Source organism: Saccostrea cucullata, unplaced genomic scaffold (genome assembly GCF_032062105.1).
Source record: "Saccostrea cucullata isolate Sc308-1 unplaced genomic scaffold, CSIRO_AGI_Scuc_v1 ctg3492, whole genome shotgun sequence".
NCBI classification, from domain to species: domain Eukaryota; kingdom Metazoa; phylum Mollusca; class Bivalvia; order Ostreida; family Ostreidae; genus Saccostrea; species Saccostrea cuccullata.
The window spans coordinates 54,384-70,083 of NW_026935797.1; the positions used below are offsets into that span (position 1 = coordinate 54,384).

The window sequence follows — 15,700 nt, forward strand, 5'->3', positions numbered from 1 at the left end:
CCGTATACACTCTGCGTAAGAAGATCTGACATAACCCGACCAGGGGTCATGTTCACGTGAACTTTATGACGTGAATATTCATTTAAAAATAAGCCAATCAAATCGTAGCAATCTTCAGTCGTTAGGAAGGTGTTTAAAAATGGCTGACATCGATCGAGCGATTGTAAATATACAACAACAATTAAACATCTCGTTAAAAAATGAACAGAAAGAAATACTGGAGTTGATCCTACAGAAGAAAGACTGCGTTGGTGTATTGCCCACGGGTTTTGGGAAGAGTCTTCCGTATCAGTTGTCCATATTAACAAGACAGGGACTGACGGAATCAGCTGATCGAGTTGGGAAAGTTATCGTGTGTTCTCCACTAGTAGCACTGATGAAGGATCAAGTCCAACGTGTGCACAGACTAACAGGATGTAGAGCCGAGATACTAGGTAATAAACTTTTTGTGTGTGTACAAATAAATTAAATGCATTTTTTTTAATTTGTAACTCTATGCATATATAGCTATAATCCGAGATTCCTCTGACTCTAACCCCCGCTTTTATATTGTGACTTGTGCGGGGAATTCACACACCGATCTCCATTCTCGTAATTTACAATTAAAGAATTCATTTTAAATACGTTTTGATGATAGTATATCAATGATATATAAGAAATAAATATAATTTTTGAAGATGCTGGGGAAGCTCTTAAGATATCTTGTGGGTGAGAGAGTTTATGTGTGTTAGAAAAAAAATAATCATGAATAAAATATATGTTCCCTTGACCCTAGCTGCAGAACTGTAAAAAAAAATTAACTTAAATTATGACACACATCTGTATATACACATATTTTAATCTTATTATTGTAAAAAAAAAAAAAAAAAAAAAACTTTATGTCTTAATTCTCAGATGGTCCCTTAATTGGAAAATAAAATTATTTTTTCCATACATTTGGATTAAACATTTGAATTCCTGATTATTTGCTTGACCTTTCATCAATTTTACACATGAAAACTCATTGAAAAGACTGTGGCAGAAAACAACAAGAAATAAGTTGTATTTTTAAACATATTACAGGCAATGACAAGACAGGTGATTTTGCCATTAGAGATGGTAAAGTGGATTTCATATTTGGATCCCCAGAGACTCTTGTTGGGAACAAAGAGTGGAGGTCTTCGTTGCAGAAACTTCAAGTTGACACCATAGTAGTGGATGAATTTCACACAATAGCAACATGGTAAGTCATATATGTTTACCTAACTTAAATCATGCAGCATATTCCTATGTCCCTGTCAGTGACACATAAACAGAATATGACATGTAAATTGAATAAACAGAGTATGACATGTAATATTTTTCCTTAATCAATTGCCAGACTGTCTAATGTGTGTTACACTGTACATATATTCTTTTCAGGGGTACAGATGAAGACAACCAAAAGAAAGCATTTAGAAAATGGTTTTCTCACATAGGAGAGCTTAGATCTCTATTTCCCAAAGCTTCTGTTGTGGCTCTCAGTGCTACATGCACTCTGAAGATTCAACATAGAGTGATGAAAGTTTTATGTTTGTCACCATCTACCAAGGTGATCAAACTTCCACCAAATCCAACCAGTGTAAAACTCTGTGTCTCCAAGGTGCCTTACAATATAGAACATTCTATGGCATTTCTTGCAGATGCAATCACGGATTCCAATTTTCCGAAAACGCTGATGTACTGTACTTCAATAACAGACTGTGCAGCCATATATAATTATTTGTGCAAAGAACTACCAGACTGTGAAATTGAAATGTACCACTCTGAAACAGAACAGGAAAAAAAGGATTCAATACTTGGATTATTACAGGACCCATCATCTAAATGGAAGCTCATTATAGCGACCAATGCACTGGGCATGGGGATTGATGTTAAAGACTGTCACTCTCTCATCTTATTTGGAGCTCCAAGATTAATCGTGGATTTATTACAGGAGATTGGGAGAGTGGGAAGGGATCAGCAGCCTTCTCTTGCCTTACTACTGCATCATGGACACCATTTGAGTCACGTCGAAACGGAAGTAAAAGAATTTTACAAAGCTGCCACTTGTCGAAGACAGATGTTGATGACCAACTTCTTATCAGAATCCGAGATGAATTCGGTGAAAGTCCAGAGTGGCAACCACACTTGTTGTGACTTGTGTATGAAAGACTGTTCATGTTTAAACTGTACGGATATGTTATATCTGGAGAAGTCTTTCCTTGGGATAAGCATAGACAGTGCCGATAGTGTCGATAGTACAGACTCTGACTCTGATTTCTCTGAAGAGCTGCTTGTAGGTGATGATTATGATGAGTAAAGAATGGAACTCTGAAAGTAATGTTCTCTTGTCTTAGATCTGCAAATTTACCCATGAAGGATATGGAGAAATGAACTGTTTTCAATATCAAAGTCCATAAAACAATACAAAATAGGAGCAGAGCAAACCGGTCACACTCGCCACCTTTAAAACAACAAGGCATTTGACTCAGTGGATTGTAAAATTTTCATGCGCTGTAATTCAACAAAATCCATAAAACAATACAAAATAGGAGCAGAGCAAACACGGACCTTTAAAACAACAAGGTGGGATAAGGTGCCATGGAGGAGTGAGCATCCCCTGCAGACCGGTCACACTCGCCGTGTGCTCCTTGTCATGATCGGGAAATAACAGAAATATCTGTTAACACTTAGTATGAAAAACTTCAGTCAGCATTTGACTCAGTGATAAATTGTACAAATTCAAAGCTTATATTGTATTCAAACCTTAAGTTAATTGCTTATTTGTACAAGTATTGTATTTATTGTTTAGTGGAAATATTTATTGTTTTAGTGGGAAATTTAAGTTAAAATTTGAAATTTTCATGCGCTGTAATTCATGAACATATCAACATGATTAAAATTATTTACAATTTATTTTTATTAAAGACTTCTTTCAAAAAGGCTTTTCTTCATTTGAGGCCATATTTAAAAGAATGTTTATTTGCCCTCTACTGACTAAGGGTAAAATTATAGGGTGAGTTGAAAGGTGGAAAAATCTTATTTCCAGATAATTTTAACATATTTGTTGACGAGATAAGAGGAATTAAGAAAAATATTGTGTTCTGGTATGTAAAAAAAGGATTTGAGTTTGGCCATTTCTAATCAGCCTAGAGAGGGTAACCAAATAATTTTTCAAAGATGGTCTGATCGAGGTACTGTTGGTATAATATTTAAATAAGTGCTTCTTTTTCAACTAACTAAAGTGAAAAATGCAAAACTTCAAGAATTCATGCTTATATCATTTAACTTAAAGCTTAACTTATGAACTAAAAGATATTTGCGAGAAGTTAAGAACAATGGAAAAATTTTCAAGATATGGAATATTTATACTATCACATGGACATCAAATATTTCCACCCCTAGATAATAAAACAACACAATTTTTTGTAACATATGACTTTATATTTTTAGCTCTGACATGAATAACATCAAAACATTTAAAAACTCACTCAATCAAACTAGGTGGCTTTTTGCCACAATTTAACAGATGTAGCAGGTACATGCAGGAGTCACTTGTGAACAAATTTGGTGAAAACAAGGAAGCAAACAAACAAACTTCACACAAAGGGGGGACAATATATTGTTTTTAACCTGTTTGTGCATATGTCCTTCACAAATTTTTCCATACATTTTATATTGTGGGAATCATTTCTGATCAATTTATTATCCCATATTAACTTCCTATTTATCCATGTACCTGTCAATAATATACATGTATAACAATGATACAATTTGTCACAGTTTTCTCTGCAACTACTGATTGCAGATGCTTGGAATTTTTTGTTGAGGTATGCCATATGGTGGGATTCATTTCTGTTCACATCCAATGTCAACTTCCTGTTTATCTGTGTAACTGTCTGTTCTGTACATAACAAATTTTTGTCGCAGTTTTCTCAGCAACTACCGATTGCAGATGCTTGAAATTTTAGCACATTCTTTGCTGAGGCATGCCATATGGTGGGATTCATTTCTGTTCACATCCAATGTCAACTTCCTGTTTATCTGTATAACTGTCCGTTCTGACGTACATAATAAATTTTTGTCGAAGTTTTCTCAGCAACTACCGATTGCAGATGCTTGAAATTTTTGCACATTCTTTGCTAATGCATGCCATATGGTAGGATTCATTTCTGTTCAAATCCAATGTCAACTTCCTGTTTATCTGTGTAATTGTCTGTTTTGTACATAATAAATTTTTGTAGCAGTTTTCTCAGCAACTTCTGATTGCAGATGCTTGAAATTTTAGCACATTCTTTGCTGAGGAACGCCATATGGTGGGATTCATTTCTGTTCAAATCCAATGTCAACTTCCTGTTTATCCGTACGTCTGTCTTTAACTGAACTTTTGTCTTAAAGTCATATGGTAGTGATACATTAATAAATGCAATTTAATTATCAGGGTAAAAAATAATTATGAAATGCGTCTTAGATCAAATTTCAAGTCTTCATGCCAAAATAGTCATAACTTAAGATCTGTTCGTGCAATTCTTAATTTGACCTTGAATGGTAAAAGGGGTCAATGTCAAACATTTTCATGTAGTGCATTTAGTCTTAATTTGCTCTTCCTTGTTATAAAGTTATTACCTAGACTATATTTTTATGAAAAATATTGACCTTGCCTTTATTAATAGATCATGGTAAACAAATTTGGGATTCACCTATGCCACCTCCCCCTGTTCCAAGTTTGAAGTCTTGATGTCAAAGGGTTCTCAAGTCATGGTCAAATTATTTTTTTGGTCAAATCTATATATATAATATTTCGCAGATTAATGGACAGACAGACATCAGACAAAATGTGATCAGAAAATCAGATAAGCTCTGAGCTAAGATGATCCAAACAAGACAAAATATCATTCAAAGTCTCCTGTCTCTCAAGCGTTTGAATGGTACATATGGTCTGTGTCGATGCAGAAGTGATGCCATTCCTAGGTGACTATCCCTGTAGATATCTCTATCAGTGTTCAGTTTTCTGCAATGGAGTTTCCGTCCGTTCTGTGTGGTAAGAGCAGCTATAGCTATCAAATCAGTTGTGACCTTCTGTACGTCTGCTTTGTAAGATGGTAAATAATGGAATCCCTTTCGATTTCTTGCCTCTGAGATTTTGTCAAAATGCTTGGCAGATTCCACGAGCAGAGGAAATTCCTTAGAATGCATCATTATGCTAGCCTTTGTCTGGTAGCCAGAACATACAACCTTGCTGTCTCTGTTCAAAATTTCCACGTACTCATCAAGGGCAAGGTTATGATTCTTCCCACCTTGAATATTTATGAATCTATTGGAAATCAGGCGCTGTCTTTGCTCACTATCCAACACCTCTTTTGTCAGTGCAGTTAGATGGATGCTCCCTATCAAATATTTGATTTTGCCGGTCTTGTTGTACAACGGCAACTCGTACAGGGCCGATCTTACACTCCGGTGACCATCCCCCATGTTCACTGCAGAGTCCAAATTTTTATGAAGTAATGTTAGTTTGAATAAAGCTAGCAAATACTCATTCAGCTCGTCATCAGCTTTATGCTTTACTATTTTCTTCTTTGGAAGTGATACTTGGTGCTGATTGGCTTCGTGAATTTGTAAACTTCCCACGCATGCATATGTTTTATCGCAGTGGTGACACTGCAAGCGATCTTCAACTTTGTTTGAAACCCAATAGTTATCGGGATGATTTGGATCTGTAACAATATCACGGACATCTTTCATCATATCCTCCGCATCTTCAAAGAAGAACGTCTGCACAATAGTTTGGGCTTTGCTATTTAACCAACCAATCTTCTCATCAGTTGAATAATTTCTGAAGTCTGCTGGTAATGTGAAATCTTGTATCGAATTTAAACCTTCCAAATGTAGAAACATTGCACAGCATATGGCATCCAACACTGTATAATACAGCATTTTGTGAGGCCTGTAGGCATTTTTCACTTTTCCTTTAACATCTCGTGAATTCAGGAGATTCCGGTAATAGGACATGGTGCCTTGATCCATAGATGAATCGGTGCTGTACGTCAGTTTGTAAATGGCCTACAATATTTCTTTCATAGTCAGAGTTCTCTCAAAATAGAATAATTTAAACTTTCTTTATGAATTTGTTAAAGTAGTTTTTAACTACTAGTACATTGTATTTGAATTTGTTAAATAGGCATTTACATAGGAAAAATTATGTATTATTACATATATATGTATACTGTCTTTTAAGACTAGTATAATACAATGAAAAACAGTTTTAATAATTATTGATTGCAAAAAACCTACCTCCATAAAATTCATTAAACGATGAAAATCCTCAATCTTTGGGACCGCCTCCGAAATCTTCCATATTCATGGTACTGCCTCGGGATTTACTAATACGTTCGGTGTTCCGATGTATTTTGAGTAAACACCGACGGTTTCAAAGCCGACGCTCTGATTGGCTAAGATAAAGTTCACGTGAACATGACCCCTGGTCGGGTTATGTCAGATCTTCTTACGCAGAGTGTATACGGCGCGGATCTAAGAAGTCTGATTTTAATTAGATTGTATCAGCTCCAGCCTTTATGAGCTCTTTCACTACATTCAAATGTCCCTCTGTACATGCAGCTGTCAGAGGAGTGTCATATTTACCCTGAAGATTGATATCAGCCCGGTATAGCAGCAATTCCTTCATCACCTCAACGTATCCATTCGCACATGCAGCTACCAATGGTGTATTATATACACCCTGTGGATTAACATCTGCTTTTGCATTCAAAAGCTCTATGACTATTTCTAAATCTCCACTCTTAGAAGCAACTGTCAATGGTGTTTTGTATTTATCCGGTTTACATGTTCCCCAAGGATTGAAATTGACATTAGTTCCGAACTTGAGCAGTAACTTTACTACATCAAGATGTCTATACTTACAAGCAATAGTTAATGGCGTCTTCCATACAAATATAGGATTAACATCGGCGCCTTTTTGAAGCAATTCTCTTACCACAAACAAATTGCCACCAAGACATGCAGCTGTCAGTGGTGTAATATGTTCCTCCTCTGGTCCCTTCTCAATTAAACTCAGGTTTGTCTATATTGTGAAGAGCGCTATTAAATGGCACATTTAATATCATTTGTAGCGTGCGTTTTACATAATCAAACCATACAAGCTGCGGATTAACGTAAGCCCCCATGTCAAGCAGCTCTTTCAAAAGGCTTAAATCTCCAGATGAGCATGCGGCTGCGAGGGGAGTATCCCCCTCTCCATCGTACTTATTAACAACAGCACCAGCTTTAAGTAAATATTGTATGATACTTTTATCTTTTTCCCATACAATAGCCGCTATTATTGGTGTACTTCCATCTTTATCTTGCTGATTTACATCAGCTTTTGCTTTGAGCAGTTCTTTAAACAATATCGAATTTGCCGCACGACTTCTACATGCATTTATAAGAGGTGTACTGTTGACATCTTGTGGATTGATATCAGCCCGAGCTTTTATAAGTTCTTTGACCACATGGAGATGACCACCATAGCAGGCTGCATTCAATGGTGTATTATTTAAACCCTTAGGATTAATATTTGCTCCTGCCTGTAGCAGCTCATTTACTACAGACATATGTCCACTGCCACACGCAGCTGTTAAGGCAGTGTTATTGTTACACTGTAAATCAATGTCAGCTCCAGCCTTGATCAGAAATCTCATTATACCCAGTTCACCACTCTCACAAGCAGACATCAGAGGAGTTCTTAAACTGGTCCTTTGGTTGATAATAGCTCCAGATTGCAGCAATACTTGCACTACATTGAGATGTCCACTTCTACATGCAGATGTCAGTGGTGTATCAAATATACAATCTTGATTTATACTAGCCCCAAAATTAAGCAGCTCTTTTATAATATTGATATGTCCTCCTTTGCATGCTTCTGTCAATGGTGTTTGATCGTCAGCCTCTAAATTAACATTTGCACCCATTTTGCAAAGTTCTTTTACAACACTCAAATGTCCCCCAGCACATGCTGCTGTCAGTGCAGTATGAGTATAACCCTGTACGTTGATATCAGCCCCTCCAACCACTAACTCTTTAGCAACAGACACATAACCTAATAAACATGCTACTATCAGTGGTGTATAATGTCTACATAAGTCCCCGCTTAGATATTTTTGTGGAGCTCTATTGATTGAGATTACATTAACATGTCTCAGTAAGATTTTCTTATAGTCTCTACATCACCCCCATAACAACTGAGCATTAGTAAGCGGGTTTGCTCTACTGTTGAATTTTTTTATCTTTTGCTCACGAATCATAGATATTAAACCATCATTCCAAGAGTCTGAAACACCTGTATCGAAAATTAAGTTATTGTTAGAGTTCACAGTGGCTCCTTCTTATTCTGTCGGACTAACTCTGATGCCTACTTCAAAATCTCCGAATAGGACAGACAATGTTTCCTTGTGTTGTTCAGTTTGATCTACGATGTACTTCAAGATTTTGTGATGACCATAGTAAATGACCCAACTGACCATCCTCACATTACATGTTGATGGTTTAGAAATTATCCATCGATTATCCAAAGGCAGATCATCTATGTCTCCGTCGGACCTCATGTCCATCATTTCATCTCCTTCCTTTTCATTAGAACTTGGTTCCCTTATCGGCAATTTAGATGTGTTCTCTTGTTTAGATAGAAAGACTTGTTTTAATTCTGAGTATGATTTTGTCTCCAGCACATCGATAAATGCTTTACACAACTGGTTGTCCTTTAGAGCATTATTCATAAACACATCGTAGAGATCCATATTCTCTACATCTCTGTACAATCGCTGAGCTAACATTGGATACTGGATTGGATACTGGTTTTTAGAAACCCTTATATATAAATCTACACCTTTCTTATGTTCAGGCTTTTCATCACTGCTTGCATCAGTTGACTCCAGACTGTGGCTTTTGTCATTTGCTTCAATATTCTTCTCTTTTTCGGTTTCATATATCTGGAGTTTGACACAGTTTGCAATGTAACTACTTCTCATGTATTTTAAGATCAGCTCTGGAAACTGCGTTCCAAAATGATATGCAGTTATTTCAAAGATGGAATCGTGAATAAATGAGAATTCTCTATCACGACGTTTTGTGTATGTCCCCTCCATCGCTGACAAAGCTTTCACAAACTTAAATGTATCTGTTGAAGTCGTAACTTCACAACTTTCTAACACCCTGTGCTTCATTTCCCGAAAACAGTTATTTTTCTTATCTTTAAGAATGTCTTCAGACAAAATGTTGTTATTTAGTGTGCACAACACCAATGTCGCATAAAATAAACTGTTTAGTTGTTGCATCTTGTCAAATTCCTCGACAATGCATTGGATGGGACTGATAAAAAAGCGTTCACCGTTAGTTTTGAATTTTTCCTCGCTTGAGTATAATTTGCACAAAAGAGGAAACATTCGAGAAGATTCTGTCAGCAATGCAGGTGACAACAAATCTCTGTTTAACCCATATTTCTCAAGAATATTTCTTTGGTCTTCTTCATTCAATTCATTCTTAGAGCTATGAAGCTTAATTGTATTTTGTTCTTTAGTGAAATAGGATTTGTTGCATTGGTTAAAAAGAGTTTCTCTGCATGTTAAGAGAACCTTTGTTTTCACAAAGGACGGCTTCGTGAGGTTTTCCTTATACTCTAAAAAGGATTCTAACTTTGATTTGTTAACACCCAATACTCCTACTACATCATTAATAACAAACACCTGTGGATTATTTGGATCACGATACTGAGTGAGATCTCTAAAGTCTAGCACAGGTACCACTTCGTATCCTTCCGTCTGCAGTATCAGAGAAATGTGTTGAGCTGTGGAGGATTTACCAGAGCCCGGGACACCAACAAACGTCACATAAGGCTGCTCTCTCACCCTCTGAAGCATTTCAAGGAACCCATGAGTTTCCACAAAAACAGAATCTTCTTCTCTCCATTTCCTGATATATTCTGTCTCGTGTTGTGCTTATAAAATATAAAGATTTATAATAAAATGCATGTTCAGAGTTACTTGATCATAACTGTTTTGTGAGTATTACGCTTTCGAAATATGTGGATAATATTTTCTTCAAACAAGTTGATGAAAAGTGATGCAAACGCGTTTGAGTCCTATTCTTTACCTTTAAAATCTATCGACGACAAGAAGTTATGAAAATATCACTTAAGTTAGATGTAGGAGGTAATTTTTTTTTCTCAGCTAGATGAAAAAGAATATATTTGAAACATAAATCTAGTCCAAAAAATAGTTTCTTATTAGTGCACTTTTGCGAGAAGTCATGGAATAACATACCTTTAACATGCGAGGGGATCACGCATTGCAGTCTTTTAATGTCATCTGAAATAACAAATCAGTTACCATGAAACAACAAAATAAGTTACAGCTTCATGAATTATTCAGTATGAAAGTGTTTTCTTCCAAAAAATAGAAATAAAAGCTTGGAATAAAGAACTACTAAGTAATTATAACAATTCAAAAAAATAGAACAGCAATACTTTTGCAGAGCCTTTCAACAAAAATCATGTTATTCATTGATTGTATATTGTTTACCACCAAAATTAGAGACGTGAGCATTTTAAGATTCACTAGGTCAGTCTGTACTGTAAGATATAAACTACAGCTTAATCGTTACGCTTAAAGCTTTATCCCGGTTATAATAACAATAGTTACCTGAAAGGTTTTCAACGGTCTTTTGTAATTCGTCAATCACTAAAAGTTTGTCTATGTACTTTTTCTCCAAATCAGGATCCATTGAGCACGTTTTGATTTCGTTAACAGAATCCTGAAGAGACGTGGTTGTTCCAAGGTAACCCTCTAGGTCTACAATTATGTTACGAATATTCCTCCATTCTTGTCTAAAATCGGACTCTGCTAGGGAGAAATCATACATGAGTCCATAGTATTTGTTCCGAATTCGTCGAATCCTTTCAACATTAGCAGACACACTTCTATCTCCGGGTTCAGGTTGATTTCCCCATCCCGCTGCATGTTCTATAATGTTGCAAACGTTACGTAAAAGTAAATATAGAATCGTTACATCAAAGTCTGAATAATTTCCGCCATATTGTTTTGTAGGGGGCGGGAAAATGAGATCTGTCTATTGTTTGGAAAGAGGATTTTTTGCGTTCTGGTTCTTAAGGTGATCTATCCAGGATCTAACCGTACTTGATAAAGTAGAGGGGGGTATTTCCTTTTTCAGAATGTCCCGTAAAACATCTGTACAAGGACCCAGTAGAAGTCTGGCGACACGTGCCAGGTTTGTTGTCTCCGTTGTGGACGTGTATTTTGAAAGAGACATTGCAGCTTTTTACAATTGTACCTGGATACAAAATAGAAAACGTAAAACCTATGATGGAGACATTTTTTTCACTTTCCAATAATCTGCATCTGCACCTGGCTAGCGCAAAAACATGTAACAATATGAGTCAACGAAAACTTTAAGCTTATAAATAAAGCAAACATATGGAAATAACTAATATCATTCAAGATCAAGAGTTGACGATTGTAAAGAATTAATGAATCCTCGGACATGAACTTGTTCGTCGATAGCTTACGTTGTTTCATGAATTGTTCGTGCATAGAGAATACGTATGGATTCAACTAATGAAGAGGTAAAACATCAGAGATAGAATCCTGTGCCATGGAGAAGTGAGCATCCCCTGCCAGTCAGTCACACCAGGCGTGAACGGAAAGTGTCGGGGAAATCCTTCTTCAAATCAGTATGTAAATAATTCCTTACAATAAGAATGAGATTAAAAGTTGATTTTAAGTTGATTTACTGTTCGTTATTTCCATATGTTTAGTAAATTCTGTAGTAGACGCGAGTACAATCTATCGTTAAGGCTTATTCTGACGAAGGTTTTATTCTTGCTAATAGGTTCTATTTCAACTATTGAAGAGTTATAGTTCTTAGTGCGCTCTTTTGTGAAAAAGTCGGAGAATGTACAAATCTCGCGGAATTTTTGGGACAAACGTACATGTAAACAACACGTTGAATGTCGATGAACAAATCCTAAAAATATGGATATGAATTATTTTATTATTGTGGACTTTATCTAAATCAAGCGTAGAGATGACAGGGATTTTAATTTACAACTATTGGTGATCGTAAGTATCTATTTATCGTAATGGTACATTTAAAGTCAATATATACATCAGTGCTCGAGCTGTGATTCGCCATTGTCGCCAATTGCGAATTTTTTTCAGAAGTGGCGAAAAAAAATTCATAAGTGGCGAAATTAATTTTTTAGATGTACCATGTACAAAATTTGAGTAGTCCTGGTTAGCTCCTTTGTTTATTCAATGTATACAGATAGGTCCCTCTGTTTATTTAATGCAGCAGAGGTGTGAAAACTGAAACCTACATGTAGGAAATCACGTCTCGCTTGAACGAACACAGCTGACTAGGTAACTAGCCTTGAGCAATAAAGGGTTACAAAATTGCTTGAAATAAAATATAATTTGGATTAAATAAGGGGGGATAAAGTGTTATTAGAATATGAAGTTTATAAATAAAAGATTTTTATCAACAAAATATGGATCTATGTAGATCGTTTTTTTTAAACCGAAAGTAGGGAAACGTGACGAAAATTGTAAAGAATGGCTTCAAATTTTATCTAATGAAAATTGAAAAATGTGTACATTATACAATAAACTGAAAAAGAGTGAAAAAGAAATTGTATTGAAAACAGAATTATCTTATTAAATTACTCTGAATTATATTTATCACAGGCATTTGTTTTAAAATTGTTATGTTTAAAGCTTATGATAGTATCCATTTAAAAAAAAGAATGTTGAAAAAATACAATTAATTATTTTGTATTGATATCAGGCAACTCTTGACAGAAAATGTCCTCTTGATTATAATTTTTTTTTCGCCTGGGAAGGGGGGGGGGGGGGCTATACACCTAGTAAAAATATATGAAATTTTTAATAAAAATGGAAATTTTCATTTCATTAATTAATTGTGAAAAGAAGTAATTTAAAAAGAAGGCCCTTAATGAAAAATAGGTTAAAAATACTTTATTTTATCAACTTGGAGACTTCAGGGTTTAATATGCAAGCTCATGTAAATGTAACATAATTAAAAAAAATTAAAGAAGAGAAAGTGCATTGCATTGTCTAGAAATCAGATGTAAGTATGCCTTTCCTTTTGTCGCGAAAAGTGGCGAAAAATATTTTTGGTCCAGTGGGAGCCCTGATATACATACCTCGGAAATGTCGTATTTTTATTAATGGACGATAAAGTTAAGGTTTTCGCTCTTTTTCATATGTCTTTTAGCTCTTCTATTCTTTAGTTAGAATGAAATATGCACTTAACATTTAAAATTAGATTGATACGGACATGTTTTGTATTATCCGCAGTGCCATGCTGTCCCAGTCAGACGACCAAACGAGCCTCTAATTCTGAAGAGTTCACTAATGGAAATACAACGTATTGTTAGACCATTATTAAAATATTGTTCTTTCCGTTTGCTCCATCATGACACACGGTTGCTTAAGATGTCTTCTCCACAATGGCAGTTGATGTTCTAAGAGGCCTGTTTTGTATTGTAACAATAGATTATTGTTTATTTTCATTTAGAAACGCAACACACATGGAAACGATCGAAGTGAAGTTTTATTGTGTTCTAAATGAAATTCTGTCCATCTATTTTATAATTAATTTATTGTTGTCTGTCATTATGTCAACTTTATGTCATACTGATTTTTAGTTGTGCCATTTTTTAGAAAAAAAAAACTGAATGTCTTAAGCTTATTGTCCAAAAGCAAATGTATGAATACCATTTTAAAAATGAAATATAAAAATAATGAATCATGTTTGAAGTCATTTAAAACAATACAAACTAGAGGTACTTTGAGCGATGAGCTCAATAAATGATACCCCCGCCTCCATATAGTTATAATTACGAAAGCCCAGAAGGCTCATTCGAGATTCAAAATACGAGATTCGAAATTCGAGATTCGAAATACGAGTTTCGAGATTCAAGATCCAAACTAACCAATCAAAAGCGGATTCAACATTTGATTACTCCCCTTTATTATGTTTTTACTATCAAGAAATCGTTTAAAATAATTATAACCAATGGGTCATTTGATTAAATTACAATGCAAAAAAGAGTGTTTTATATATATTAGAAGGAAATTTAATAATTATTGGATTTTTGCAGCAAGATATACTTCAATTTATATTATAGCTTCTTAAATATTAAATAGATTACATGTATCAGGAGTATATATACTTTTGTATTATCTTCTACACTTATTTTTTTTTTTGTATTTCCGCGCATAGGAAAACCACAGGTACTTGTGGACAGGACCCCTCCCCCCCCCCCCCTTGATATTCAATACCAGGGCTTACTGGACATTTTTTTTAACAAATTATATTTATTACACTTATTAATGTGTACAATACGAAAACATCACGAGCGTAAAACCCCCAGAATAATCGTTTAACCAAAAAAAAAAAAAAAAACCCACTATACATTACCCCACCCCACTATACAAGAGAGGTGTCATTTAAGGAGAAAATGTGGGATTATTACGAGATGCAGAGTCAATCCGATAACATGGACTAAGACAGAAATATATGTAGAGATAGTTAATTTTAATCAACATTTTAAGTTAAAATAAATGCATGGTTTTATACCTAGAAATAGCAGCGGGCGTACAACGTAAACAAACTGGAGTGCTTGTGGCATATTTTCTCTCTTATAATTTATAGTGGGGTATTTTTTGTGTTGAGCGATTATTCTGGGTTTTTACGATTTTTTTGGCATTGAACACACGATGAATAAGTGTATTAGATATATGTTGTGAAAAAAAGTCCAATAAGCCCTGGGGTTGAATATCGAGGGGGGGGGTGCCCTGTCCACAAGTACATTCGGTTTTCTTATGCGGGGAAATACATAAAAATTAAGTTTAGAAGACAATACAAATATGTATATATACTCATGATATAAGAAAACAAATTAATATTTAAGAAGCTATAATATAGATTGAAGTATATCTTTCTGATCAAAAATCCAAAAATTATTAAAATTTCCTTCTAAAATATATTACACACTTTCTTGCATTGTAATATAATTAAATGACCCATTTGTTATAATTATTTTAAACGATTTCTTCATAGTAAAAACATAATAAAGGGGAGTAATCAAATGTTGAACCCACTTTTGATTGGCTAGTTTGGATCTTGAATTTCGAATCTCGAATTTCGAATCTCGAATTTCGAATCTCGTACTTTGAAACTCGCTTCTGATTGGTTAGTTTGGATCTTGAATCTCGAAACTCGAATTTCGAATCTCGAATTTCGAATCTCGTACTTTGAAACTCGAATCTCGAATGAGCCTTCTGGGCTTTCGTATATAATGGCAAAGTCCATGTTTTGCTGTGGTCGGGAAACCCAAAATAAAATATGTGTCCTATCAAAAAGTAAAATAGAAGGTGCACAATGGCAATATGTAATAAAGATTCTTTGAAAGTTTCATAAAATTTCATTCAGTGGTATGAGAGGAGTTGCGGATAAGAGATGGGTACCCCAAAGCGTAACAGACGGACGGACGGAATTAACGATTACCATATACCCTCTCGCTTTTTAAGCGGGAGGTATAATCACTGACACAGCAAACACAGACCTCTAAGATATTAGAGATTGGATCAGAGGTCAAATATTAAACATT

The 15,700-nt window shown here is 35.1% G+C and overlaps 3 protein-coding genes across 3 annotated transcripts; 1 reads left to right on the plus strand and 2 right to left on the minus strand.

The window, feature by feature from the left end:
- Positions 1-62: 62 nt before the first annotated feature.
- Positions 63-2,320, plus strand: LOC134243794 (probable ATP-dependent DNA helicase RecS). Its single transcript, XM_062726028.1, has 3 exons — positions 63-434; positions 1,063-1,222; positions 1,402-2,320. Exons 1-3 carry the CDS (start codon positions 140-142, stop codon positions 2,318-2,320), a joined length of 1,374 nt encoding a protein of 457 aa, XP_062582012.1. The 5' UTR covers positions 63-139.
- A 1,424-nt stretch (positions 2,321-3,744) lies between these two features.
- Positions 3,745-6,321, minus strand: LOC134243796 (uncharacterized). Its single transcript, XM_062726030.1, has 2 exons — positions 6,292-6,321; positions 3,745-6,060 (listed from the first exon to the last, which is right to left on the minus strand). Exons 1-2 carry the CDS (start codon positions 6,304-6,306, stop codon positions 4,897-4,899), a joined length of 1,179 nt encoding a protein of 392 aa, XP_062582014.1. The 5' UTR covers positions 6,307-6,321; the 3' UTR covers positions 3,745-4,896.
- A 226-nt stretch (positions 6,322-6,547) lies between these two features.
- Positions 6,548-11,316, minus strand: LOC134243795 (uncharacterized). The gene is made up of 6 exons (XM_062726029.1): positions 11,184-11,316; positions 10,689-11,009; positions 10,311-10,355; positions 8,528-9,985; positions 7,170-8,092; positions 6,548-7,078 (listed from the first exon to the last, which is right to left on the minus strand). The coding sequence occupies exons 1-6, from the start codon at positions 11,314-11,316 to the stop codon at positions 6,548-6,550; spliced, it is 3,411 nt and encodes a 1,136-aa protein (XP_062582013.1).
- Positions 11,317-15,700: the final 4,384 nt, after the last annotated feature.

Bases quoted from the DNA above. Each gene is read 5' to 3' on its own strand.
- LOC134243794 (XM_062726028.1), top strand. From the start codon at position 140: ATGGCTGACATCGATCGAGCGATTGTAAATATACAACAACAATTAAAC. The intron at 435-1,062 runs GTAATAAACTTT...AACATATTACAG, and splicing joins ATGTAGAGCCGAGATACTAG to GCAATGACAAGACAGGTGAT. The intron at 1,223-1,401 runs GTAAGTCATATA...TATTCTTTTCAG, and splicing joins TTTCACACAATAGCAACATG to GGGTACAGATGAAGACAACC.
- LOC134243795 (XM_062726029.1), bottom strand. From the start codon at position 11,316: ATGTCTCTTTCAAAATACACGTCCACAACGGAGACAACAAACCTGGCA. The intron at 10,356-10,688 runs GTAACTATTGTT...TTGTTATTTCAG, and splicing joins GACCGTTGAAAACCTTTCAG to ATGACATTAAAAGACTGCAA. The intron at 9,986-10,310 runs GTATGTTATTCC...ATATTTTATAAG, and splicing joins GATCCCCTCGCATGTTAAAG to CACAACACGAGACAGAATAT.